The sequence below is a fragment of the Echeneis naucrates genome, chromosome 17 (assembly GCF_900963305.1).
Source record: "Echeneis naucrates chromosome 17, fEcheNa1.1, whole genome shotgun sequence".
NCBI classification, from domain to species: domain Eukaryota; kingdom Metazoa; phylum Chordata; class Actinopteri; order Carangiformes; family Echeneidae; genus Echeneis; species Echeneis naucrates.
In genome coordinates, this window is record NC_042527.1 from 11,260,347 (window position 1) to 11,284,929 (window position 24,583).

Sequence of the window (24,583 nt, forward strand, 5' to 3'; positions counted from 1 at the left end):
AAGCTGCATTAGCCCATGAAGAGATTAGGTCCACATCTACCATCATGTGTCCATTAGAGGGAATACCAGGCACATGCTTCAAATCCCTGTAACATCCATTTATGGTGTCACCTTTACATTTCATTCAATTCAAATTTCCTTATTTGTCACACAGAGGGGGAATTCCAATGTTGCAGAAGCATGAAGTAAAACAAATTCAGCACAGATAATAAATAGGGTACAATTCTTTATGTTCATTATATCTGGGATAACAACCCAGGTATAATCCGCATTCAGTTTGAGAGCTGCACAGGATGAGGGCATTTAGTGGAGTTCTTTCAGGGGGTTATTCACCTCAAAGTGACAGTCATTGTCAGGGTGAACAGTGTGCCCTTGTCTAATGCGTAACAAGAATTCACACTTTACTCACAAATGAGCCCTCATCACCAAGAAATCCAGGAGCACCAGTCTGACCCTGAAATGTTACAGGCACATACAGTCAGATACCATTATTCACTTCCCATCCAAACAATTATTTCTTTTATAATCTAAACTGCTTAATATCTAGTATGTTTACAAAAGTAAACTTATCTGATGATTAATGGTGTTTTCATGTCTATTCTGCCTTAGACACAACTACCAAGTAGAAAATACACATGGATATTGAACCAACACGGTCTCCTTTGGGCCCCTCTGCACCACGTAATCCCTCAGCTCCCCTTCTGCCTTTGTCTCCAGGGGGCCCCTCATGTCCTCTTGGTCCCATTAGTCCTTGGGAGCCCTGCTTGCCTTGCTTTCCTGGAGCTCCCTACAAGGAGAAACCTCAAGTGTGGAAAAACTTTAAACTCACACTGTTGTTGCAGAAAACACTCTTCGGAAGTCTGCTGCTATGATATTCAACTTTATGTGTTTAGCCATTCCTCCTGAATAGTAGAATAACATAACTATAATATTGCACACACAAACGCATATTTGTGGTTATTAATCACAAAAAGCTAGACTATTTTGCAAAATGTAAAATCTAGCAAATAATTTCTGATTATAATTGTTTTTTTTTTTTTTTATATTTTTTGTGCACTGGATAGACCTTCTTAATGAACACAGAAAAGGTATTTTAAGAGATATTACTCAAATGAAAACCTTTAATATGTACAACATGAGAACAAAGAGTTCATACCCGTGCACCTTTAGCAGGAAGGCATCGACACAAAGAGCAGTCTCTACCCTGACATGGGCCTTCAATCTTCCCCTAGAATGGCAAAAAGAGTGTAATCACGCCTTAAATACAATCTGACCATCACTGTGTTAGAGAAAAGGAAACAGAGTGGATGGGGCTGTGTGAGTATCTGTGCTGAGAGCATATGTCAATAAGGGGTCAAAGGAGATTAGCAGTCACATCCAGTAAGGCCATAGTTCTCATATCTGTTCTTCATGAATATTTAATGTCTTTGAGACTCAGCCTTGACATTCAACACTTTTCTCTGTTGAGACCTTTCAGAAATGATTAGAAAGTTTTAAACAAATCCGTGTTCTCACAACAGATTTGGGTAAATAATGAATGTTCTGACCTTGATGAGAAAAAAAGCTCACAGAGCTTCATTTTCATACTGTACTGAAATCCTGTTGAAATGTAGACTCTAAGTCCACACCTCCATTGAGTTCCCATGGATACTAATGTGCAGGAAGTTTTCCTTTGTGTTCCTTGTGTCTCAGTCACAAACATTTGGTTTTCCTGAGGCTTTACTAAATATTTGGTGGCGTTTATGCAGGTGAAATCAAGTTCAGCTCCAAATCGGATAACTGAGCAGCCCCACTTTCTCTTCTGGTCAATATATTCAGGGGTAGCTGTAACAATCAACATTAAACACGTGCCTAACATCTGGACAAACTACTCAAAATTTAGTACATTTGAGAAATTGGGACCCCAAAGTGCTAACTCACTCATAGTTGCTAGATAAACTGTAGCAACAAGATTCAACATCACTGTCACATCTGTTTTCACTACTGTTCAACTACTTAGAAGTTATTCTGTAGGGTAGTTTCTGTTAGATCTCCTTTAATTCTGTTAAGTAATAATTTAATAAATACAGAAAAAGTAAAATGTTTCTGAATGTTTTGTTTTTTTCATGAAAACCCAGAGAGTTACTTTACATAAATAGCACACTTATGTGAAGAGTACTTTCAGAACGTGTTCTGACTAATAAAAATTGGTGTGTGTAACGTAACAGTGGCAATGTTTTGAAATTCCTAAAAACATGCAGTATTTTGAGTTGATTTAATTAACCAGCTGTCATATTAGCCAATAAAAATACTCTATATACAAGAAGCAAACCTTGTCTGTATATCATTCCAACAAATGTAATCTAGTATAGAATATTTATTTATGTTAAAAACACCCAACAGTCTTGTGGCCTGTTAATAAATACTGTAAAAACAGAAGGAGCAACATTTACTCTTTCCATACAAGCCAAGTACGTTGAGGAATTTTTCTATGAGGTAATTCAAAGTTCAAATTGAGCAATTTGGGGAATTTAAGGATGTGATGTATATGCAAGAATATGTGGAAAGTTATGTGTACCCAGGGACTCCAAGTGCATTGAGAGCATCTATTTGACTAGTATCCTGCCTTTTCATTGATAAACTACTGATTTTTTTTCCAGGCAACTGCAGCAGTCAATGTGTTTGCAGAGATTAAACTGTAATTAATAATTAATTAATTCAATCTTTGATTAAATCTTGAAGAATCATTGAGGGCATGCCCTCATTTTCTATCAATGTCAGAGGTACGCTTATTAAACTTGAACTTCACATGACATATGTCACACACAATTCCAACATAAAGCTGAAGACATAATTCTGTTTGGGTCAAAGAAGTAATTACTCAACTCTGTAGTAAATTCTGTGGTTGTTGTTACTGGCAGTGTTTCATTTGTCTCATGAAATTCTAATGTTTTGTGGATACCCCATATACATAAATGAGGGGGTCATGCAGTTCAATTTTTAGTGTATCAAAGAAAACTGAACTTGATGAACTTAACGGTGCATAGATGTGTTTGTGCAGTGCCCGGTAGCTTGATAAATCAGTAACTCTGGGTACATTTCTCATCCATAAAATCATAAAGATCTTGAAGATAAAGATTTTGTGTAATTTACAGCAGTAAATCTAAAACAACAGAAAGTATGCATTGAAGTTTTGACATAGAGTACAGGAGGATGGCAACATTTGAAAGCAACTAATTACATGTAACAGAAATACAAAAACTTTGGTGATTATTAAGGGGTAATGTAATCATGTAATGTATGTCATCAGTTATATTATTATTTTACTATTTGAAAAGGGTAGGTGGTAATTTGTAAACCCTAAATGATTTTGCAGTATCATTGGTAGTCTATATTTGAAATTAACTTGTATCATACTAATGAAATACAAGGTAGGTGTTTGGTGTGTGTATTTAGGAGCTCTAGATGGAGAGACTTACTGCATTGAGCTGCTGCACGCAGATGAACAGTAAGAGGATCAACCTGCAAATATTATAGTGACAATGGATTAAATGTTGTCCTGTTTAGCACCAGCTACAAGGTATGTGGTGCATATGGTAAGTGAATAAACACATGCATTCATCTTCAACCGCTTATCCGTTTCTGGCTCGCAGGGGGTGTGGATAAACACAAAATAATAAATAATGTGCCAAAGAGAATATCTATTTGAGTGCTGTGCAACCCTAAACACTTGCTGGTTACCTCAAAGCTCCTTTTTATGGCCACCCTGCCCTAGAATGGTAAATTCACCATTGTACATTAACTCATGGTGTGTTGGCTTTGTGTGCAGGAGACCTAAGGTGTAATCTTTAGAGCAGGAAAGCAGCAACATTTGTATACATACAGCTTTAAGTCTGCGAAGGTCCGTTTTTATTGGGTCTATACTGGAATGCAAGGGCGCAGATGTGTTTAATATCAAAGTAAACAGGGACGAAGTGTCTTAGTAAATAGATTTGCAAAGTAGGGGGTGCAAATTCCTTCAAACTTCATGAGACCATGAGACAGGCCCGACAAATGTTTACTATTTAGTAAATCATTTTAACTGTAACACAGCTCAATGAGAAGGGCATTCTGCAGCTGAACAAAAGCACATATTTTACATGCTCTACTTATTGCTACAAACTCACTTATGTTGTTTGATTGTAAAAAGTTTTCTGCTAAATATCACTAAAACCTCACTTGTAGGCAACAAATGTAATTTTGAAGGTTGGAAAGATTTCTCCAATGGGAAAATATGATGAAATATTTCTGCAGCTACCAATACCAGAATTGTAAAATACATTCCATTCAGCTATTAATGTTTTGATATTAAGATCGTTGCAATGGGACTGACCTGAGAGTGTACAAATGCTTAAAAGTAAATGAGGATCTCATCTCTCATGTCATCCGTCTTCTTCATCGATGAGGATTCGTCTCAGTGCTGTCCTCCTGTGGTTAGTAAAAGGAAACATGACACAACAAAGACACCTGTTAGCCATGGATCAGTTCACATATCAATGCTAAGTATACATTTCCATCAAGATTAAATGCAGTATATAAAATGGTGATAGTTAAAACAATTAAATAATTTTACTTTTTAATTAATCATTGCCCCAGCCACCTCATTTATTCTTCAAATAGCAGTTAATCATGCACATAATGTATAATATTCATGGCTCACCCAAATTCAGGAGTGGAAATTAATCTCCATGCGGCCTGGGGTGTATTCTAAGCAGTATTATCTCTGTAAGGATTTTAACTAATCTAATGCCTCCAGGTCTGTAAAAACCCAAGTGAGTATGTGTTAGTGCTGGGAGTGAGATGAGCAGTGGGATCATGATTGGGGTTGGATTCATCATGAGAACAGACCGCCTCTCTCTTCAGGATCAAGTTAAACAACTTCTCCTAGCTGTTCTGTCCATCCTAGATGGACAACTTTGACTGAACTGAAGCAGTGACCTTAAAGCACCCATGGTACAGCAGTGGATGGGTATACTGAGAAAGCTGGTTTATGACGAGGATGCTGAAAAAGATATTCATCTTCTCTGCCATGTCTGTGGTTCCCTGAGCTTCTGACTGAACTGGAGCAGGAAAAGTCATGGGAGGGCCAGTGCCAATAGTTCCTCTGATTCTGTTTGCTTTGATGCTGATGGCAGATGGGGCTAAAAATGTAAGCTGTCTATATTTTTTTTCCTATCACTGACATTATAAAAGATTGTGATTTCATTAGCCAACAGCAAAGACTCAGTGGTATTCAAATTCAAACACTGACTGTGCTAGCTTGTACTATATTTTTTGGAAGTTTGACTTTTATATGAAACTGTTCACACACAGGTATGTCATGTTTGTGATCCTTTGCTCACTGTTTCTTTTGAAGTGGACATGCAACTACATTGCATAAGATCACGCCACAAACCCTCTTCCGCTGATCTTTTACGAAAAAGATTCAACTTTTTCGTGTCACCTTTTCCATTTTTAGCAACAGAACAGGAAACATTCAGTGACATTATGTTGATTGTGTATTTCCTGTTGTGTATAATGTGAGCACCGATCATTCTTCATTGCCTTAACTTTGATATACAACTCTGTGGTTGGTTTGTGTCTACGATCATCCTGCAAACATCTTGAAGAAGTGAGTTTGTTTGGGCTCTGTTTGAACATTTTGAGTGTATACAGCTTTCTTCACCGGGCCATGTTGGTGGGCCTTTTTGAGTGTTCAGTGGAAAAAGCAAAGAACATGGAAGACGGGTAATGGTGAAATGATACAATGAAAATTCAATGTGAGCAGAGGTAGAAGGAGAATGGAAATGTAAGGAGTTGAAATTAGAGTAAAAATGTGAGTGACTTCTGAATTTAATGAACAGGTACAGGACATCGAAACAAGTTTAGGATGATACTGTATCTTTGTGTTACAAAGAGTGGAGTAATCCATCTTGACCTGTTTGTGAAAATGAATCCCATCATAATGCTTAACAAACACAGGAAATGACTATTTGTCAAGTGTATAAACTTAATTTCTATTCTAAAAATTCTCTTTAACAGATTCTGATTTAGTAACTGTAGAACCAGTTATTGTTCAATTCATGTGCAAATTTACAGGAATTTACAGTGATACAGTAAAAAGGCCTCAAGTAAACAATACTGAGGTGAATTAGTAATGTAATGCATCTGGAATTGTATTATTTTGACTTAAATGGTAACTTATACAGGAGTATAGCTGACCTTTTATTTCCCCAATTACAAACTGCTGGGCAGCTTCTCTTGTTTTATTACTGTAGCTACCCATTTTAGTCTTTTAGGTCCAATGAATGTTTTTCTGGCAGTTATGTTTACAGCTTTCAAATTAAAAACCCCTGAGTTGAGCACAAACTCATGAGGTGTTGCCCCCTGCCCCCACAAAACTGAAGCATTAAAGGTGTTGTTTAAGAAAATTGCCTTCATAAATCCTCCCAAAGTAAACTCCACTCACTGCCGGAATAACAAATTAGCGATAAATATGATGCCTGTGAAAGTTGCTCTTGCTTTAGTAACTAGCCAAGCTATGGGCCGAACACATAACCGTTAAAGGGCGAGGGGGAGGACAGGGACTGTGCAAATAGGGAAAGCTAAATAAATCTGATTCAACAAAAGAGAAACTGAAAGTGTTTTCAAGACGAAAGATCAGGCTCAGTTGAAATGATTGAAGTCAGAAGATCAATAGTGTTAACAACTGAATTGGTTGGATGGAGAAATAATTTTTTATGGAACATGACATTAAATCTGACTGCAGTGTAAATCAAAATAATTTCAAATTAATCTGACAATGTTTTCCATTCACACAACTTATTTTTAGAGTAATTACCGTGGAAAATCAAGGTGCCGCTGTGAAGGAGTAAAAGGTAGCAAGGTGAGTGGATCATCTATTGTCGACATACATCACACTAATTCTTCACTGCTGGGATTTAAATGACTAAACCTACATCCAATAACTTATTTCACTTAACATAACTGTATACAATTGTTTACAGCCATGGGCTTTAGATTAAAGTATGAAAGATTCAATTAAGTGTGCTTTGTAGTTAGCACCAGTGGGCCAAAAATGATATGCCTCTATGTTTTACATTAATCTCAGTGCCAATTAATATTTCAATCAACAAATGCAATTATATAGCCACTAATTCTAAAAGTGTGTCAAATCAAATTTGCTATTTATTAATAAATGTAAGATTTATATCTTTTATACATGTTAGACATAAATTTTTTGCAAAAAAATTGTCTCCCTGTCCACTACCAAAAACTTCTTCAACTGACACTTGAAACCTTCTTCAACCTCAATATAGTTGTGTTCTCCTGCTGCTGAAGATTCTTCAATGATCCGTCGGCAAAAACGAAAAATTGTGACACCTGTAAATCAAAGAAAATACATACAGACATTAAACAACATTAGTGACATGCATTGTTATTCAGCAGTTAGTAGGTTATTTACTAAGCATTTCAGTGTGCACTAGTAGCTGATTGCAATAAACATTCAAGAAACTCAGGATCCTTCACCCGCTCTTAAACATTAAGGACATTTACATTTACAATGTTTTTACACTTGTTCCATTCCCTCAGGGAGACAAAGGTTTTCTAGGAGAACCAGGTCCCCCAGGGTCACCAGGCCGTCCAGGACCAGATGGCCATGCTGGACCCATAGGTCCAAAGGTAGAATAACAGCCCTTGCACTTATTGATGCACTCGGTGTATGACCACATTCTGTAAAAGATCACCTCAAATGGTGTATATACTGTGTTTCTATTTGTGTACCTACTTTTTAAATTAGAGGAGGTTGTCTTTGACAGGGCAACCCTGGGCTTGATGGTCCTGCAGGATTGAAAGGAGATCCGGTAAAATGATTCTTACATCTAAACTTGTGTCTGTAGTTGTTTGTTGGGTGTATGTGGCAGAGCAGGTCATCATTCTGTTTCATTTCTCTGCCTTTTAAAATAATTCATATTTTGTTACTGTCATGACAGGGACCCAAAGGCAGAGAGGGATTTGCTGGCTCCCATGGTTTGCCGGTGAGGTACTTTAGGCTCTCATGCAATGATGTTACACTGCTCATTATCAAATCTATACTGTGTAAATGCATGTCCTACATATTCTAATTGATTCGGGTTACTTTTTTTCTGCTGACACTGTTTTGCAGGGTACTCCAGGTTTACAAGGACCTCCAGGTCCCCCGGGGGCCCCAGGATGCAATGGAACGGATGTAAGAAATGAGTACACGTTAACAGTGATATCTAAAATAGGGATGCACGATATTGGAGGGGTTTCTTGAGTTTCTTTTCTTTTTTTAATCCAATATGACAGTATTTCACAACTAATTTGGCCAGTAACTGATACAGATACCAATATTATCTCCGTGTTGGCCAATTGGCAAATGCAGGCATAAAACACAAAGCTTAAAATTATGTAATAAGAATACTTTCTACAAAACTGAACAAGTATTTTTACTAACATTGTGTCAAATGTCATTTATTTATGACAGTTGTTTTTACACTCACCAGGTAAGATACCTGCATCCCATCCTTCTTGAAACAGACTTGGATGATGCTCTTCCTAAAATAACCACTGCAAAACCTCCAACCAGGGACAAAGTGACAAAGTAAACATAATCTGTTTTCACAGGAAACATGTGAAAAGTGCATTTTACTGTTACATTAACAGTACACCAACCCAACATAAACGAAACGAGCTCAATAAACAAACTCAGTTAGTAAACTACGTGTGCTAAAAGCTAAAAGTTCGTTTCCACTCACGGACTTTCCGGCTTCCTGCCCTGTTGCGGAAAGAGGCACGTGACGTAATCACGTGACGCCAGGCAAATCATCCGCACGCGGGGAACCCGGCTCAAGGTCGCGCGTTTTTTAGAGAAAAGCTGCAGCCTGACGAATAGTTAATTTTTAAGCAAATATCGATGACGTGCATCCCTAACCTATGATATTTACAGTAAATTTGTGATTTGGTAAACATAGTTTCATATTAATCTTCATACTTATATGTATATAATGCACTAGCTATATTTTGATATTTCCACTTAATGTATACTTATTAACTGTACTTAACATTTTTTATATTAATTCATACATTTTATCTATATTATAATTTTTAGGTGTTTACCATATTCCTAGTTTTAATTCTCTTTCAATTTTGTTGAAAATCCCACAATGAACCAAATTTCCTTTGGGGATGAAGAAATTATTCCGAATCTCATTATTAAAACTTTTTACTTACACAATTTACACTCTGACAGATGTATTTATGACACCTAACCCTCTTTTTAGGGAGATGACGGATTTCCTGGCATTCCTGGAACAGATGGTGTTGATGGATATCCAGTAAGAAACTAAATGAAAGCAATTTATGATGATGTTCTACTCAAACCTCGGTAACAATCCCACTTTATAGTACTGAGCAAACAAACCATTCATGAATTTGTTGATACCTCAAAACCTGCCTCATCTTTGTCTTTACTTTACAGGGTTTGCAAGGTCTGCCTGGACCTAAGGTAATAAAATGCGTAATGCGCCAACCAGGACCAGTTATTTGGGAAAAATAAAACTGCAGAGTTGCAGTAATAACTGCCTTTAAATTTTATTCCCAGAAAAAAAATGGTACTGCAGTATCAGGTCCCCTCTGCAACCTCCAAAGCTCATTTTGTACCTTGTTCACATGAGACCAGTCACTTGTTTGAAAGTTTTTCTTTATTTTAATCTCTTTTCATAGACCTCCAAACAACACAGGAGATTTCTCGTTTTTATCAGTCACGATGATTGCCAGACATGTTCCTAGAGAACTGTGTAGAGAAATCCATTTTCTGAAACTATGGACAGATAATTTGTATGTTTTCTTACGAACTTTGTGATAACAGAGAAAGCATGCCTTCCAACCATTCAGATTTATTTACCAACAGGTCAAATGGAGAGATTACTACCACCACTGGTGCTTGAAAAATTAGGGATACCAAAATAACTGAGACATAAACTTGCAGCTGCTACCCACATGAGTATGACCTCCTGGGTAAAACACTATAATGAAGCCCATTTGACAAAATCTACATTATGTGCAAGTCAAATAGTGCATACATCCATATTCACTTGGGTGACACAATTAGAGTTCATCATAAAAAATAAAAAAAAAAACTTAAATCCATGTCATGGCAAACTATTATGCAACTGTTCACAGTTCAAATGTTCACATATCCATTATTAATGTTTTAACAAGACTTGTGAGTGTGAGCGATTACTGTATTAGAGGACACTTGTGGTTACTTAATGTGGTTCTGCCATGTTTGTGTCATGGAGGTGGATGCTTTTAACTAGTTTTGCCCATTTGGTTGTCAAGCTTGTGGCAGCTCTTTCGAAAATGCCTATGTAAAAGCCTTGTTATACAAACACAGCGAAAAGCCTCTAAATATTGAATATTTTCTTCCTGTAGTTGCGGAAAATGTAGTGAACAATAAATGTGGTTTCAGTAGCTGATTTATTGTTCTAACCTCCAAGACAATGGATGTCATCATTGTAATTCAAAGCACACATGCATGTCAAATGCACGGATGCATAAAGATGGGTAATGAATCCTATAACAATAGAGATACAGTCTCAAAATAAAGCTGTTGATTTTTATTCCATATCCCAGATAAAGTGATTCAGGTATTTTGAAACAAAATTTAACTCAAATACTAAATAAACCTCCTTCATCTATTTCACAGGGTGACTCGTTGGTGTCAGCAAATGTAACATCAGGGCCACCTGGGCTACCTGGGAGGAATGGGGCGCAGGTAACTTTTTGGCTTGGAATTATTCTGAGAAGGTTTCTGCTGAAAAAATATTTTTTTGTGATAATGAAAGATACTCGCTAATTTGACTTGCCATACTAGGGAGCTCCAGGTTTCCTCGGAGAGCCTGGGCCAGTCGGTGACCCTGGACCAAAGGGAGCTGCTGTGAGTGAAGTTTTTTTTAACTAATAATTATTCATACTATAATTTGGCACCAAAATAATCATTCATAGAAAATTCTAATGAAATGCTTGATATCACCTTCATCTCTGTGAACAGGGATTTCCTGGAATTCCTGGGGCTCCAGGATCTAAGGTAGTGATAATAAATATTTCTTTGACTATGTATGCTTAGTATTAGCTCATCGTAGCTCATATTTGATGACAAATGTGAGTATTTTTGGGGTGTTTAAGTTGCACAGAGGAAAACCACTTGAAAGTTACAGCTGCAGGGTTTCTGTTTTGGCTTGGATATTTATTATATAACTGGCAATTTTCACAACACCTGGGAAAGAAGCATTCTCTGACTGTTCTGTAGTGACTGTAGCCATAGCAGTTGTTCATCATTCAGACAGGTTTTTTTGAATATGGTGTGAACATCTGCAGGTCATGATTTTCCTGTCTGTGTAAAGCCTTTCACACAGTAATAAACGGTGATAACATTTATGGTATCAGAGTCGGTACATTCCTTTCCTATTGTTTGGAACAAAGATTGCAAACGTGGGAAATGACCTTGTCCAAACTGTGAGAACAGCAAGACACAAAGCAAAAGAAAATAATTCAAGAGAGGGTACTTTATACAAACAAGCCTCTTGTTTTCCCTCAATCCCACACGTTACAGGGTCAAGGAGGTGTAAGTGGTACCCCTGGACCTCGTGGACTGAAGGTAATTTTGTTTAGTTTTTTTATGAATCGTTATATTATATAATATAGACCATGGCTATTATATGACCATATTATATGTGTTCTTTGTGTATTATTTCTGATTGAGGATGATCTTAATTTGTTTGATCCAGGGGAGACCGGGACCTCCAGGGCCACCAGGACCGCCGGGTCGGACACGGGAATTTTCCTCTGAGGGCCTTGTGTTAAAAATGGAGGTCAGATCTCTACAACATTAAAATAACCCACAGCTCTTGTTTCCTGGATGTGTGAGGAAAATTTTTATGCAATATAATTAATGTTACTGCTCTGAAGCAGGCAAGCTTACAGTTTAAATCAATATTAATATATTTCATAATCAAAAATCACATTTGGGTCTTTTGCAATTTTGTATAATATGTTAATTGTGGTACTTATCGTCAGTTTTATGCCGGCACCTATGGCAAAACATTTCAGTTAAAGTGTGGTGTCTCGCTTTGCCTGCTGAAAAGGTTTCCAAATTTTGTAGCAGGTGATCAAACAGCAGGCAATGTCACATTTTCAAGATTCAAGGACTGGGTCAAACCTGCTCTTTCTCTTAGAAATTGGGAAAAGTTAAAAGAGAAATTTCACTTCATGATGTTCGGTATCAACAACATTCTGTGGGTGTGGCAGCGTGGACACTAATTAAAATATCTTGTAATAGTTGGAATAACAGTGTTGTACAGACAATGTTGGTCATGGCATCTAACAGAGCTATAGGTTTGTTTCTTATTCAGGAGCTAAAGGGAGATAAAGGAGATGCAGGTGAAAAGGGCTGCAAGGGTAAACCAGTAAGTTTGTCTTTGAAATTCACACCAGTGACACTTTGGATTTTTATCATCTCAAGCAGCCACTCTGATACTTATTCTGCCTGTTCGCGTTGTGTATTTCTGTTTCTGAGTACTATGTTTTTTTCAATCTGTTCTCAGGGAAACACTGTTTACAGCCTTTACACCAAAGGATCAAAGGGAATCAAAGGACTTCAGGGCCCTGATGTACGATAAAATCCTAGATCCTCTGTGTTATTTGACCATCTTTTGTTGTCCAAACTGAATCTTTCTTTGTACTTTACTATACACTGAGGACTGGCACAAATAAGTTGGGAATCGTCAGAGGATGAACAGCAGAGGGCAGTGATTCAACATCAAGGCCAAATGTATTTGCTTTTAAACAGATGACGGAGAGGACATAAAATGCATCTATATACATAATCACAACAAAATTCTGTTGAAATTATGATCTAAGTTAGATTGCACAGTCAGAAACCTGAAGAGAGGCGCTGCCTTTGAAGGTCATGTTTGTCAGACTTTGCTCATTCCCAGCAATTGATTACAACAACTTGAAAAGCTTTGCGTTTGTAAATGATTTTTTATATTGTGAGACGTCACAAATCCTCATTGTTCTTAATTACCATCACAGGGAAAGCAAGGGAAAGATGGTGATCCTGGACAATCTGGAAAGATGGTAATGTTACACTGTACAGGAGTGCAGAATAATCATTCTAATGTCTGTGTTAGTGCATGTGCCCTCATTGTGTGGATGTTTTTTTTTTAACTTTAGGGACAACCTGGCCCCAGAGGTTATGCAGGAGTACCTGGGACACCAGGAGCCAGGGTTAGTCATCTGTTAGAGCTAAGAACATTAAGCAGTCTTACGGTGACTGATATGATTTGTTTTATGTGTTTTATGTGTGCTATGTGTTGTTTAACTCTACCTTTAGGGTGAAAAAGGAAATAGAGGTCTACTTGGTCCACCTGGAGATGTGAGTTTACTGTTTTGTTTCGTTTTTCAACATTGTACTGAACATTTTTTTCCTTCCAATGCTTTGCCAGTTGGGAAATCAAGTATGCCCAATACCGCAGTCCTTCTCATGAACTGGTAAAAGAATGAAGGATACTGTACATGTATATAGCTATTCCTCATCCTGAAATATGACTTGACTACATGACCCCTCGGGCTTTCTTCACAGATACTTGGGTCTAACCCACTCAAAGGATACCGTGGAGATCCTGGTTCCCCTGGACCTCCTGGGAATCCTGGGTATCGAGGTAGATGAATAGCAATAACAACAATCAATCAAGATCAAAAGATGACAAATATATCAGTCCAGCAATGGCTTCATTTACCATTTGTCTTGATTGGATTCTGTTTGTACTTGTAGTTCTAACTCCATAAAACAATCAGATTCTAATACAATTATTTTATTCTTCTCACAGGTATTGTGGGATTTCCTGGACCAGATGGACCCCCAGGTCTGCAGAGACAAGGCTTTTTCATCGATCTAGATTAGTCATTTGATATATAATTGTAAATAAAGAAGGATGACTTTAACTTTTTCTTGATATATAGGATTCAGTCTCTCTTTTTACACTGTACAGGTCAGTCATCTGGGAATTATGTACCAGGGCCACAAGGTCCCATTGGCTTCCCAGGTTCCAAAGGGGACCCTGGGGAGCCTGGGTATATTTATACTGGATCCCCAGGTCCAGATGGAGATCCTGGTGATCAGGGGCCTTCAGGGGATCAGGGCCCACCTGGACCTCCCGAAGACAGAAGTATGTATTAGATATCTTACTAAAAGTTAGTTAGTCTAAACACAATAAATAGAAGTTATTCTGGCACTTCTACAGTGATAGTAAAGTTGCTGAAAATTTGGTACTGGCGTTTCTTTCAAATGTCATGATGAATGACTTTACCTAAACAAACATCTTGCTTATTGCTGACATTTTATTTCATGCTATTTTGTGTTTAAATTACCCAACAGCAATCAACATTACATGGTAAAAGAAAGCAAAAAGACTGGTGGTGCTCAAGCAAATGTGGACTAGAATGCAATTTTTGGACAGTCATGACTCACCTGCCAGTAACCTGGTGGACTTGTTGGTGTTTCTTGTAGCTAACAGGATCACCAAAGGCCCCCCAGGAATGAAGGGAATGAAAGGTATACCTGGAGCCCGGGGATATGATGGGACATATGGAAAGAAAGGTGAGAAACCATGAATTAATAGTTTCTATTTAATCAGTTTCACTGTGAGTTGTCATTACCAATTACCTGTTAAGATGCATATCAATTTAACAGGTATGGCAAGATTTTAGAGAGATTTTAGTGTAGTGAGTTTTTAATCCTTTCAACAGCCTGGAATGAAAATAGTAAAAAAAAAAAAATTAAGAACTTTTGAAGAGAAAGATTGTGTAATACTCAATAAACATAGAACTCATGAATATTTCCATTTTCATTATGTTTACAGGAGAGAAGGGGGAACCTTGTTATGGGTGTGTTGAACTGGGACCACAGGGACCACAGGGACCACCTGGCCTCCCTGGTAAAGCCATTCACTACATGATAGCACATGTCAATTTATTCAGCAAAAACATATTAATGGAAAGTAAAAGAGGCCTAAGGCTGGTACTACATGGTTCTGTTGCTCAGGCTACAATCAAGGAGTAGGCGCAAAAGGTGATAAAGGTTTTCCAGGACTTAGAGGTTTACCTGGAAAATCGGTAAGAACCCAAAGGACTTTTTTTTTTGTTGTTGTTGTTGTTGTTGGTGGTGTTTGTGTGTTAGATTGCTAAACAACTGTTATTCTCCAAAGGGTCCTGATGGTGAAACAGGCTTTCCAGGCCCTCCAGGAGAAAAGGGAGATTCATATTCCTACAGTGTCCCAGGGATAAAGGGAGAGATAGGAGACCCAGGAGAGCCTGGTGTCCCCGGTTTAGATGGCGTCCCTGGGCCTCCAGGGTTATCAGGTCATAAAGGCAATCAAGGCCCTCCAGGGGATTTGGTGAGAAGGCTTCAACCGAGTTTATTGTAACAATCAGGTCTTGCCATTTAGTAGCATGTTATAATGCTTCCTTACGGTTCTCCATCCACTCTCTAGTATCCTTTCCCTGCTGTGGAAGGAGACCCTGGTTTTCCAGGTCCACCAGGGCATTTAGGCATACCTGGACCAGTAGGCCTCCCTGGGCCAGTAGGATATGGGCCAGCTGGACCCCCAGGAAGTAAAGGAGATGTTGGGGTACCTGGTTTCCCTGGGGTGCCTGGAATTCCTGGTAATGAAACACAACAAGGAACAAAATAATTTGACAAATTTTTCATAAAAAACACACAAATGGACAGAAAATCAAGGAGGATTGACAGCCACTGTATATCCTTTCTTACCTCCTCTCTTCAATGGTAGGTCAGAAAGGGGAGCCTAGCCATATCCACACCAAAGGATATCCTGGAGAGCCTGGAAATAGAGGGCCGCCTGGTTTACCTGGAAGCCCAGGTTAACATCCCTATACAATGGATAAATTAATGGATGGTTGGACTGATTATCATAAAATAGATGACGGAGGTATCCTTAATATTTAACATTCAGGTTATCAAGGTGTATCAGGGGCCCCAGGATCACCAGGTCCTCCAGGACAGAAAGGAGAAAAGGGACATGTGCCATTTTCAAGAGACCAGGGGATCCGAGGACAGAAAGGTAATCCATGTGGTAGTCAAGCAAAATAGCTACATTTATACATTTATATTGGTATAAGGTAACATTAATAAATAACATTAACAAATACCTGATTAGAGTCCTAAATGTCATTATTGTTATTTTTATTACTGTGTGTCTGTTACTCAGGTGACAAAGGGCAACCAGGCCTCCAAGGTTCTCCGGGTAGAGGCTTGCCTGGTCTGCGAGGTCCGCAAGGTCTTTCTGGTCATCCAGGACCAAAGGTGGGGGACAAACACATTTAGATACAGGAAACGGTTTTGGATTGCCCCAAATGAAAAGTCATTTTATTTAAAGAGACCAGCTGAAAAAAAGCCTTTACATGGTTGCAGTCATGTTGGAGAACTGTCACAAAACTAGGTAAATAGTCTACTATGACATAAAGAAATATGTGAAATTGAATATAAAAATAATGTTCTGTTTTTGATAATCAGGGTGATAGTGGTCTTGGGCAACCTGGACTTCCAGGCGTCCCAGGGCTTCCAGGACCACCTGGAGATCAGGGCCCTACAGGAGATCCTGGGAATCCTGGTGTACCTGGACAATCAGGACTGACAGGCAGACCTGGTTCCCCAGGAGAAAAAGGTATGCATACACCTAAAACAATACTGTATCTCATAGAGCCTGGGAAAAAAAATTATTTGATAAACATCTATGGTTTATCCTAATACACTTGCATTTTCACTTATTCAAACAAGGACATGCTCATCAATTTACTACATTATTACTTTCTATAGGAAACAAAGGTGCTGTGGGGCCTCCAGGCCCACCTGGTACACATGATTTGTGTAAAGGTTTACCTGGACCAGCAGGACCACCAGGACCAGATGGCTATTCAGGAATTCCAGGTCAGTCTACATTGTAGTCATGTGATGTATATGAATGTCAAAACCAGGGGTACACTGAAACTTGAAAGATAAAAGTCATGTAAAAGTCAACTCTCATTTCTATTGAATGATTCCTGCAAATTTAGACAATTTCATCATGTAATTATTGAATCCTTTGGTCTCACACATGCCTGTGTCTTCCCTCTCTCAGGACCTAATGGGTTGCCTGGTGAGAAGGGGCATCCAGGTTTGCCAGGATCTAGTTATCCCGGCCCTCCTGGTGAGAAGGGTTTCCCTGGGACAACAGGACCAACAGGCCTTGATGGGCTTCCTGGAAAAAAAGGAATCAAAGGAAAATATGGCCTCCCTGGTCCAGCAGGTATGGCAATATTCCTCTACCAGCCCACTGTGCTCTTTTATTCTTCAGCACATGCTAAATGTAAAGAAATGTAACTTCTTCAACAACTTTGTACACTAATTTGCATTCACTGCCAAAACAAAGCCAATATACGTTTGCAAAAATTATTCAATGCCAAGGTGATAATCTACTCTAAAGTATGTAATTAGAGAATAGGAATGTATGGAATTGTTATCAAAGCGTATGTTTAAATGTTCCACTTGGATTTTTGCAGGACTAACAGGAGACCCTGGACCAGATGGTTTACCAGGATATGGACCAGAAGGATTGCCTGGATTTTTAGGCCCACCAGGCCAAAGAGGTAACAAACAATACAAGCATGCCTGTTGATTATTCTTTTTGTGGCACTCAGTTATGATGGAATTAATAACTTCATGACTGTCCCACACACAGGCTACCCTGGTCAACCGGGAGCCAAAGGTTCCCAGGGTCCACCAGGCATAAATGGAGAACCGGGTTTCACAGGTCCTCCAGGTGCTCCATCACCAATACCAATAGATATTTTTGGAGACCCAGGAGAGCCTGGCAATATTGGTGAGTTTTACAGCAAACTCTTCTAAATAGCATTCAACAATCACTAAATGTGATTAAAAATAATGTTAAAAAGACTTAATTGTTTATGTAGAAATAAAGTGTAGACCTTGGTAGGAGGGAATATTTTCTATAGCCAAAGTTCATTGCAAACTATGAATGCATTCATAACCTTAAGGAACTGACAATGCTTTAAAAGGTCAACCTGGTTTAAATGGACCCCCTGGGGATATTGGAAGCCCTGGACTAAAGGGACAAAGAGGGTTACAGGGAGCACCAGGAAGTCCTGGATACCAAGGTTTGAAATTTTTATCACAATTGTTATGAGGAGTTATTTGTATTTTGGATCACCAAAGCAATCTGGTTTTATTACAATAAAAGTTCTCTGACCTTTCATTGTGCCATGTACTTCCTCACGCACCAGGTCCTCCAGGTGATCCAGGGATTCCTGGAAAAGAGTTCCACAAGGGAAGTCAAGGACCTGCTGGAGAGAGTGGAGACCCGGGCGTCAGAGGGCCTCCTGGTAAAAAAAAAATAAAAGGGTCACAACATTTTATGATATTTCAATAACAAAACAATACTTTTTTCGTGTACTATTGTTATTATTATTACCAGTGGTAGTAAATAATTTAACAGTATAACTTCTGTGCTAGAAATGCAGAAACAAGAGCTGTGTAGTCATAGATGCAAAGGCCTCTTTTATGTAAAATAATTTTAACCCTAACAGGTCTAAAAGGCATGAAGGGAGATCAAGGAATTCCTGGACCACCAGGCCTAGATGGGGCACCAGGTCCAACTGGTTGCAAAGGTGTTGAGGGAGAACCAAACTACCTTGGATATGGAGCCCCTGGACCAATAGGACAAAAGGTAGTGATAACTGCTCTAAGAGTCTAATATGGCTAAATAATAAAATGTGTACAGATTCAGATAATTTGGGTATTAAGTACAAATAAAAATAATTACTCGCTCCATTTCTCTTTAATTTTCTTCCATTCTTCAGGGTGAACCTGGATCAATCAATACAAACTTGATGAAGGGTCAGAAAGGAGAACCTGGTTTAGGTGGGCAACCAGGTCCACCAGGAAGATATGGTGCCAAAGGGAACCCAGGACCTGTTGGCAGAAATGGTTACTATCACTGATGACCAAAATCTTTTTTTTTTTTTTTTTTTTTTTGGCTCGTACATCATTTAATACTCCTACATGCTTCTGCTGTTCCAGGTATACCAGGCCACCATGGGCCTAAAGGTTCAAGTGGACCTCCAGGATTCAAAGGACCATTGGGACAAAATGGACCACCAGGCAAAGTCCTTTGAATTAAATGTTTTTAAAATGCAATGATTACATAGAAAATCACAAAATCAATGAATGACTACCCACTGGGTTATTTTTAACTTTTAAAGTAATCGAAATTGTCAAGTATTATAGTTTGTAAGGTTAATTTTGATTTGCACTTTTATGTTATGTCTAATCACAGCCAAACCTTCTTGTATCAGGTGGCCCAGGTCTTCCAGGTATCAGGGGTTATCCAGGACCTAAAGGCAACCAAGGGCAGGATGGGATCCCTGGCCCACCAGGTCAAAAAGGGGACATGAGTAAGTTATTAAAAGTCTTGTATGGCTCGATGATTACGTTCATATAATCCTTACTTAAAACCTATAAGCATTGTTAATTTGCATTTTATTTCCTGGTATTGAAAAGCTGCCTCTTCAATTGCCAAACGTGACTTCATACGGTAAAGAAACAGCCAAAACTCACCCCTTCCTCCATCTCTCTTCTGTAGACATAATTCCAGGGAATCCTGGAAGACGTGGTGACATGGGTCAACCAGGTGAGTCACAGGTAAATGATACTATCCCTTTCAAAGCTTCTTCAGGCCTCCAACTTGCTTAATTTGAATTACACACCAAAGGCTTGGAGTATATGCAATGTTGTGACGTTAGCAAATTAATAGTAAAAATTATTAATTTAAAATGAGTAGAAACAATGATCAGTGACTATCTTTACTACTAATTTGTACTTTTGTGGACACCTCAGTTCTTTCTCTATCGTAGGCCCTCCTGGGAATCCTGGTCCCCTTGGCTTGTCTGTTGGAGCAAGTCCTGGACCAATGGGAGACAAAGGATACGCAGGTCGGCCTGGTGCCCCTGGTCAAAGGGGGCCACCTGGAAGAGGAATTTCATGTGCTGGATTAAAGGGAGACCGAGGCTGGCCTGGCAGTCCTGGTAATCCAGGTGAGGACACCCTGCTGGAGGATTAAACAATGTCATGTACCTTTTTCTAAATGCAGAACCTGTTGTTTTTGCTTGAGGGTTTTCCTGCATAATATGCAAACATCAATACCTTTAAGGGTGATTTAAGCCCAAACAATACTTTCATATCTAGGATCCTTATTTGATTCCCTAAATTCTCATTTGTCTAACTTTTACATCTCTGAAAATTTCTCTTGTCATTAATAACTCTTTTCCTTCCTCACTGTGTATCTAGGATGTGACGGCCCACCTGGACCTCCAGGTCCTACTGGGCTAGGCTTAAAAGGAGACAGGGGGAGCACAGGGTTTACAGGAAGCCCAGGCAATAGAGGACCACGAGGAGATCCGGGCCATCAAGGACCACCTGTGAGTGAAACCAACGTTTATTTTTTGGATTTTTTAGATTCTTTCAGAGTTATGATTACTTTCAAGCATCCCCTGCAGTTACAGCACATGTGCTACAAAAAACTAAAATCTTCAAAATGTCACTGCAATAATGAAACTATAATCTTTGACCTCTTATTGTTTGATTCACTTCCCCAGGGTGTAAGCAAACCTGGAAGCCTGGGGCTTAAAGGTGACGCTGGTCTTCCTGGAGTTCAAGGGCCTTCTGGTAATCTATCATTTCAGCGTTAGTGTATAGATTAGATGCTTTCTCTGAATTCCTCCTGAAGCATGGGCATATATGTCACCAAAGAAGAGTAAGACTCCAAAATTGATTTATGTTCCTTCAATGGAGATGAAATACAAACGGGAAAGAGAATAAAGGGGACAGAGGATTCATCCCGCCAAACATCCATTATCTTTATATCTTATCCGTCAGGGCCGTGGCTGTCATTGGGCAAGGTACAGCCTGGACAGGTCACCTCTCCATCGTAGCTCATGAGACTTTTATTTATAGTTACACAGTATAAGATGAAATTTATAGGTAAGGTGTGAAGACGAGGTCATTTACTTTCAATTTATTTATGTCCTGTGTATTTTAGGTGAGAGGGGAGACCCTGGATACAACCCAGGACAACCTGGCCCGCCTGGACCCAGAGGTTTCCCAGGACGACCTGGTGCGGCAAAAGTCTGTCTTACTATTATTTACAATTACCAGGAATACAAATGAGCCCAGATAACTGTGTCCAGATTTAAACTGCTCCTCCATTTTACCATCTATGCCATATTTTACCTACTACCACTCATTTGTATCCATTCCAGAAAACCACAGATATTATACAAGTCCAATTTAATTTCTCATTTATTCCTTCCCTGTCCCTGCAGGCTTAAAAGGTCAACCATCCTTTGCCAAGGGTTTCCCTGAACCGGGGCCTCCTGGTTTACCAGGTCCCCCTGGCACTCGCGGCTCTCCAGGGAGAACTGGTCCACCAGGACGACTAGGAAATCAAGGTTTACAGTTTGATATTAGTTCTCTCTACGCCTTGTGATATAATGAATGGTATTACCTTTTAGGTTCATTTTGTAGGGTTGCCATGACAAAATATGTTTGTATTGAACTATGCTATGATCTGTTTTACAGTGTTTGTTTGCTAAATTGATCATATCAAGAAACTAAAAAGTTGGGTTATGTAGTATCTTCTGTGTCCAATGCTCCTTTTTGGACTATGTGACACTGGATTTAAATGTCCTAGGCCTGCCAGGTGTCAAAGGAGTACGTGGTCCCAGTCCACTCGGCCAACCTGGATTTCCAGGCCACAAAGGCGACAAAGGGAGTGCTGGACTGCCAGGTGTGTATGTGTGTTGTTGAAAGGACATTTGTGTGTTTGGATGTGCACTTATGGATACACTTACATATTACTTAATATTTTGTTGTTACTGCAGGTCAGGAAGGTAGACCTGGACCTCCAGGCCAAAAGGGTCCCTCAGGGTTGCCTGGTGGAAATTATGCTTGTCATGTTCACAGTTTTCTGATATCTAGACACAGTCAAAGCATTCATGTCCCTGACTGCCCTCGTGGCACCAGCCTGATCTACTCCGGTTACTCTCTCCTCTTCATCAATGGAAACGGAAGAGCTCACGGTCAGGACCTTGGTAAGCATGTGGAAACACAGAAATGCGGTGTTAATTCTGTTCTGAGTGATTTCCTGGAATTGCTCTAGCACTTCAAACTGTCTCTCAGGGTCCATGGGAAGCTGTCTCCCCAATTTCTCCACCATGCCCTTCCTGTTCTGTGACACAAATGCTACCTGTCGTTATGCTTCCCGTAATGACTACTCATACTGGTTGTCCACGGACACCCCTATGCCCAGCAGCATGGAAGCCATCAGAGGGGATACGCTGGCTGCCTACATCAGCAGGTGGAGGATAGTATACTCACAAATACACAGCCTCATATTTAGAAACTATTCTGTTTCCTGACCACTTAAAAAAAACTATACAGTTTTTGCTACAGTAACAGATGTATAAATTTTATACATACATTAAATGATTTCCTTTTATTTAACATTATATGAATTAATATGTGTCTGTTTACACATGTGGTTTAGGTGCTCTGTGTGTGAAACCACACATAATGTCATAGCTGTCCACAGCCAGACGACTTCAATACCTCACTGTCCCCAAGGATGGGAGTCCTTATGGACTGGATACTCATTTGTCATGGTAAAAAAAAAAAAAAATCCTTACATGAATCCCTGAGTCCTTTTTATAAAACATAATTCTTTCAGAGTGATCTTCTCTTTTGACCATCCTCTGTTTTAGCAAACGGGTATTGATGCAGAGGGCTCCTCCCAGGCTCTCATTAGTCCTGGCTCGTGTTTGGAAAGTTTCCGTCAAGTTCCCTTCATTGAATGTCACGGCAAGGGAACATGTAACTACTACCCTGACTCCTATAGCTACTGGATGGCCTCCCTCGATGCCAGCAATATGTTCAGGTAAACTGTTCAATTTTCTGTTTATGCAGTGACGCATGCTGTAAGATGTGCATACCTCCATGCACAGTGCACAAAACAAACTAATAACAAATGTCAGATACCACTGCTGTTTCATTTTCCACCATGACAGAGTGAAATTCTTCAGGAGAAACTGAATACGACTGATATTTGCTCTCACTCCAGGCAATTTTCTCCACAGAATGTATTTGAATTTTCTCCCTCAATTATTATTATTATTAACTTCAATGAACAGGTTTAACAGGTTATTTCAAACCAAGTCATAACGCAGCTGGGATCTACATCTCCAGTACACAAAGATATCAGGATTTCTAACCACATCTGTAACATTGTGTGCGTCTGTGTGTGTGTTTTGCTCTCCTGCAGTAAACCTGTTCCTCAGACAGTGAAGGGGCCGTCTCTGCAAAATGTAATCAGCCGTTGTCGGGTCTGTAGGAAACTGTCTTTTTCAGCTGGTTGACGTGGAGAAAGTGCTTAATACTGATAAAACTAATTTTCAGCATTATCTGAAATATGAAACTACTATGAATGTGAGAAGAAAACCTTAGACTTCATTATTTTTGTGCATATCTGGTCTGTGAACTGGTTTTCTTTCCTGTGACGTAGATTTGATTAATAAAATATATAGTTATCCATTTTTCTTATGGAAGCTGTAGTGTGCCACAAGACTGTAATTATTCTAATAATAGTGACAAAGGTACATTACCAGTAGCAGTTATATAAATGCATGTGCTTTTCTGAATTGTACATGCTTTTAGCTTTACTTGCACCTTTTTACTTAAGATACCAGACATAGTTGTAATTCAAATTTTCCTGTAATATTATTGTTATGAATATCATAAATAACTCAATGACATATTGGGAAATAAAAAGCCAACTGTAACCTTTACAAACCTAGACTGTGACCAGAATATCTTATTTGACAAAAAATTATCCAAAGATATTTTGGATTAAAAGACAAACACAAAATGTGCATTTGTGCACATGATAATCAGACTACTTTTGAATTCAATTAATTGGTCCATACGGAGATGACACTGACCTGTTTGCTGCTTTGTTGCACATGACTGGAGAAAACTGGTGCAGTGCAGTCAATGACTGACGTCAAAGTAATAGGTCACAGCAACTTACACATATGTTCCTCTGTCATGTGCAGAGGAAGTGTACAATCTCACGTTTTTACAAGTAAGCATATTTATTTTGCCCTCTCTCCTGAAGCTTATCTTGGAATTTCAACTTGCTGTGTGGAAAGGATTAAATATAATGACTCATATTACCTGCAACTCTTTCAATCTATTTCATAGCGTGTCAGGAGGCGGGAACAGGAGACACACATCAAACAGCAGCTGTCTCTCTGGCTTCGGCTGCAAAAAATAAAGAAAAAAAAATGCAGATTAAGGCCTTGAGAGAAGATATGTTGGAACTGTGTTTTTTTCCCACCCCTATTAGAGGAATATTCTGTATAGTCAATCAGA

General features: G+C 39.0%; 2 protein-coding genes across 4 annotated transcripts in view; one reads left to right on the top strand and one right to left on the bottom strand.

The window, feature by feature from the left end:
- The window catches only part of LOC115057136 (collagen alpha-5(IV) chain-like), a 22,963-nt gene extending 14,163 nt beyond the window's left edge, over positions 1–8,800 (bottom strand). Inside the window, exons 1-9 of one of the 3 annotated variants that reach the window (XM_029524012.1) lie at positions 8,778–8,800; positions 8,523–8,598; positions 7,307–7,380; positions 6,839–6,858; positions 4,352–4,446; positions 3,459–3,501; positions 1,157–1,228; positions 653–787; positions 410–454 (exon numbers count right to left, since the gene is read on the bottom strand). In XM_029524012.1, coding sequence (XP_029379872.1) covers positions 410–454; positions 653–787; positions 1,157–1,228; positions 3,459–3,501; positions 4,352–4,392 — 336 coding nt within the window. In that variant the 5' untranslated portion in view covers positions 4,393–4,446; positions 6,839–6,858; positions 7,307–7,380; positions 8,523–8,598; positions 8,778–8,800. The other 2 variants (XM_029524011.1, XM_029524013.1) reach the window with 2 other exon arrangements.
- Positions 5,096–23,568, top strand: LOC115057614 (collagen alpha-5(IV) chain-like). The gene is made up of 52 exons (XM_029524783.1): positions 5,096–5,167; positions 6,830–6,883; positions 7,591–7,680; positions 7,818–7,862; positions 7,992–8,036; positions 8,165–8,227; positions 9,303–9,356; positions 9,500–9,526; positions 10,730–10,798; positions 10,898–10,960; positions 11,075–11,110; positions 11,636–11,680; positions 11,811–11,894; positions 12,435–12,488; positions 12,627–12,692; positions 13,117–13,161; positions 13,258–13,311; positions 13,418–13,459; positions 13,667–13,745; positions 13,914–13,949; positions 14,076–14,258; positions 14,594–14,683; positions 14,946–15,020; positions 15,128–15,198; positions 15,291–15,479; positions 15,576–15,747; positions 15,876–15,965; positions 16,059–16,166; positions 16,314–16,408; positions 16,619–16,769; positions 16,922–17,032; positions 17,223–17,390; positions 17,644–17,730; positions 17,823–17,963; positions 18,160–18,258; positions 18,385–18,483; positions 18,688–18,827; positions 18,961–19,087; positions 19,181–19,261; positions 19,456–19,554; positions 19,743–19,790; positions 20,014–20,193; positions 20,447–20,577; positions 20,755–20,824; positions 21,198–21,272; positions 21,481–21,606; positions 21,849–21,944; positions 22,039–22,248; positions 22,337–22,514; positions 22,704–22,818; positions 22,918–23,090; positions 23,475–23,568. Exons 1-52 carry the CDS (start codon positions 5,096–5,098, stop codon positions 23,566–23,568), a joined length of 4,995 nt encoding a protein of 1,664 aa, XP_029380643.1.
- Positions 23,569–24,583: the final 1,015 nt, after the last annotated feature.

What these genes read in the sequence shown, in the direction of transcription:
- LOC115057614 (XM_029524783.1), top strand. Translation starts at nt 5,096, where the DNA reads ATGGGAGGGCCAGTGCCAATAGTTCCTCTGATTCTGTTTGCTTTGATG. An exon ending in CTGGACCCATAGGTCCAAAG is followed by an intron (nt 7,681 to 7,817) that starts GTAGAATAACAG and finishes TGTCTTTGACAG; the next exon opens with GGCAACCCTGGGCTTGATGG. An exon ending in GGGCGTCAGAGGGCCTCCTG is followed by an intron (nt 18,484 to 18,687) that starts GTAAAAAAAAAA and finishes TAACCCTAACAG; the next exon opens with GTCTAAAAGGCATGAAGGGA.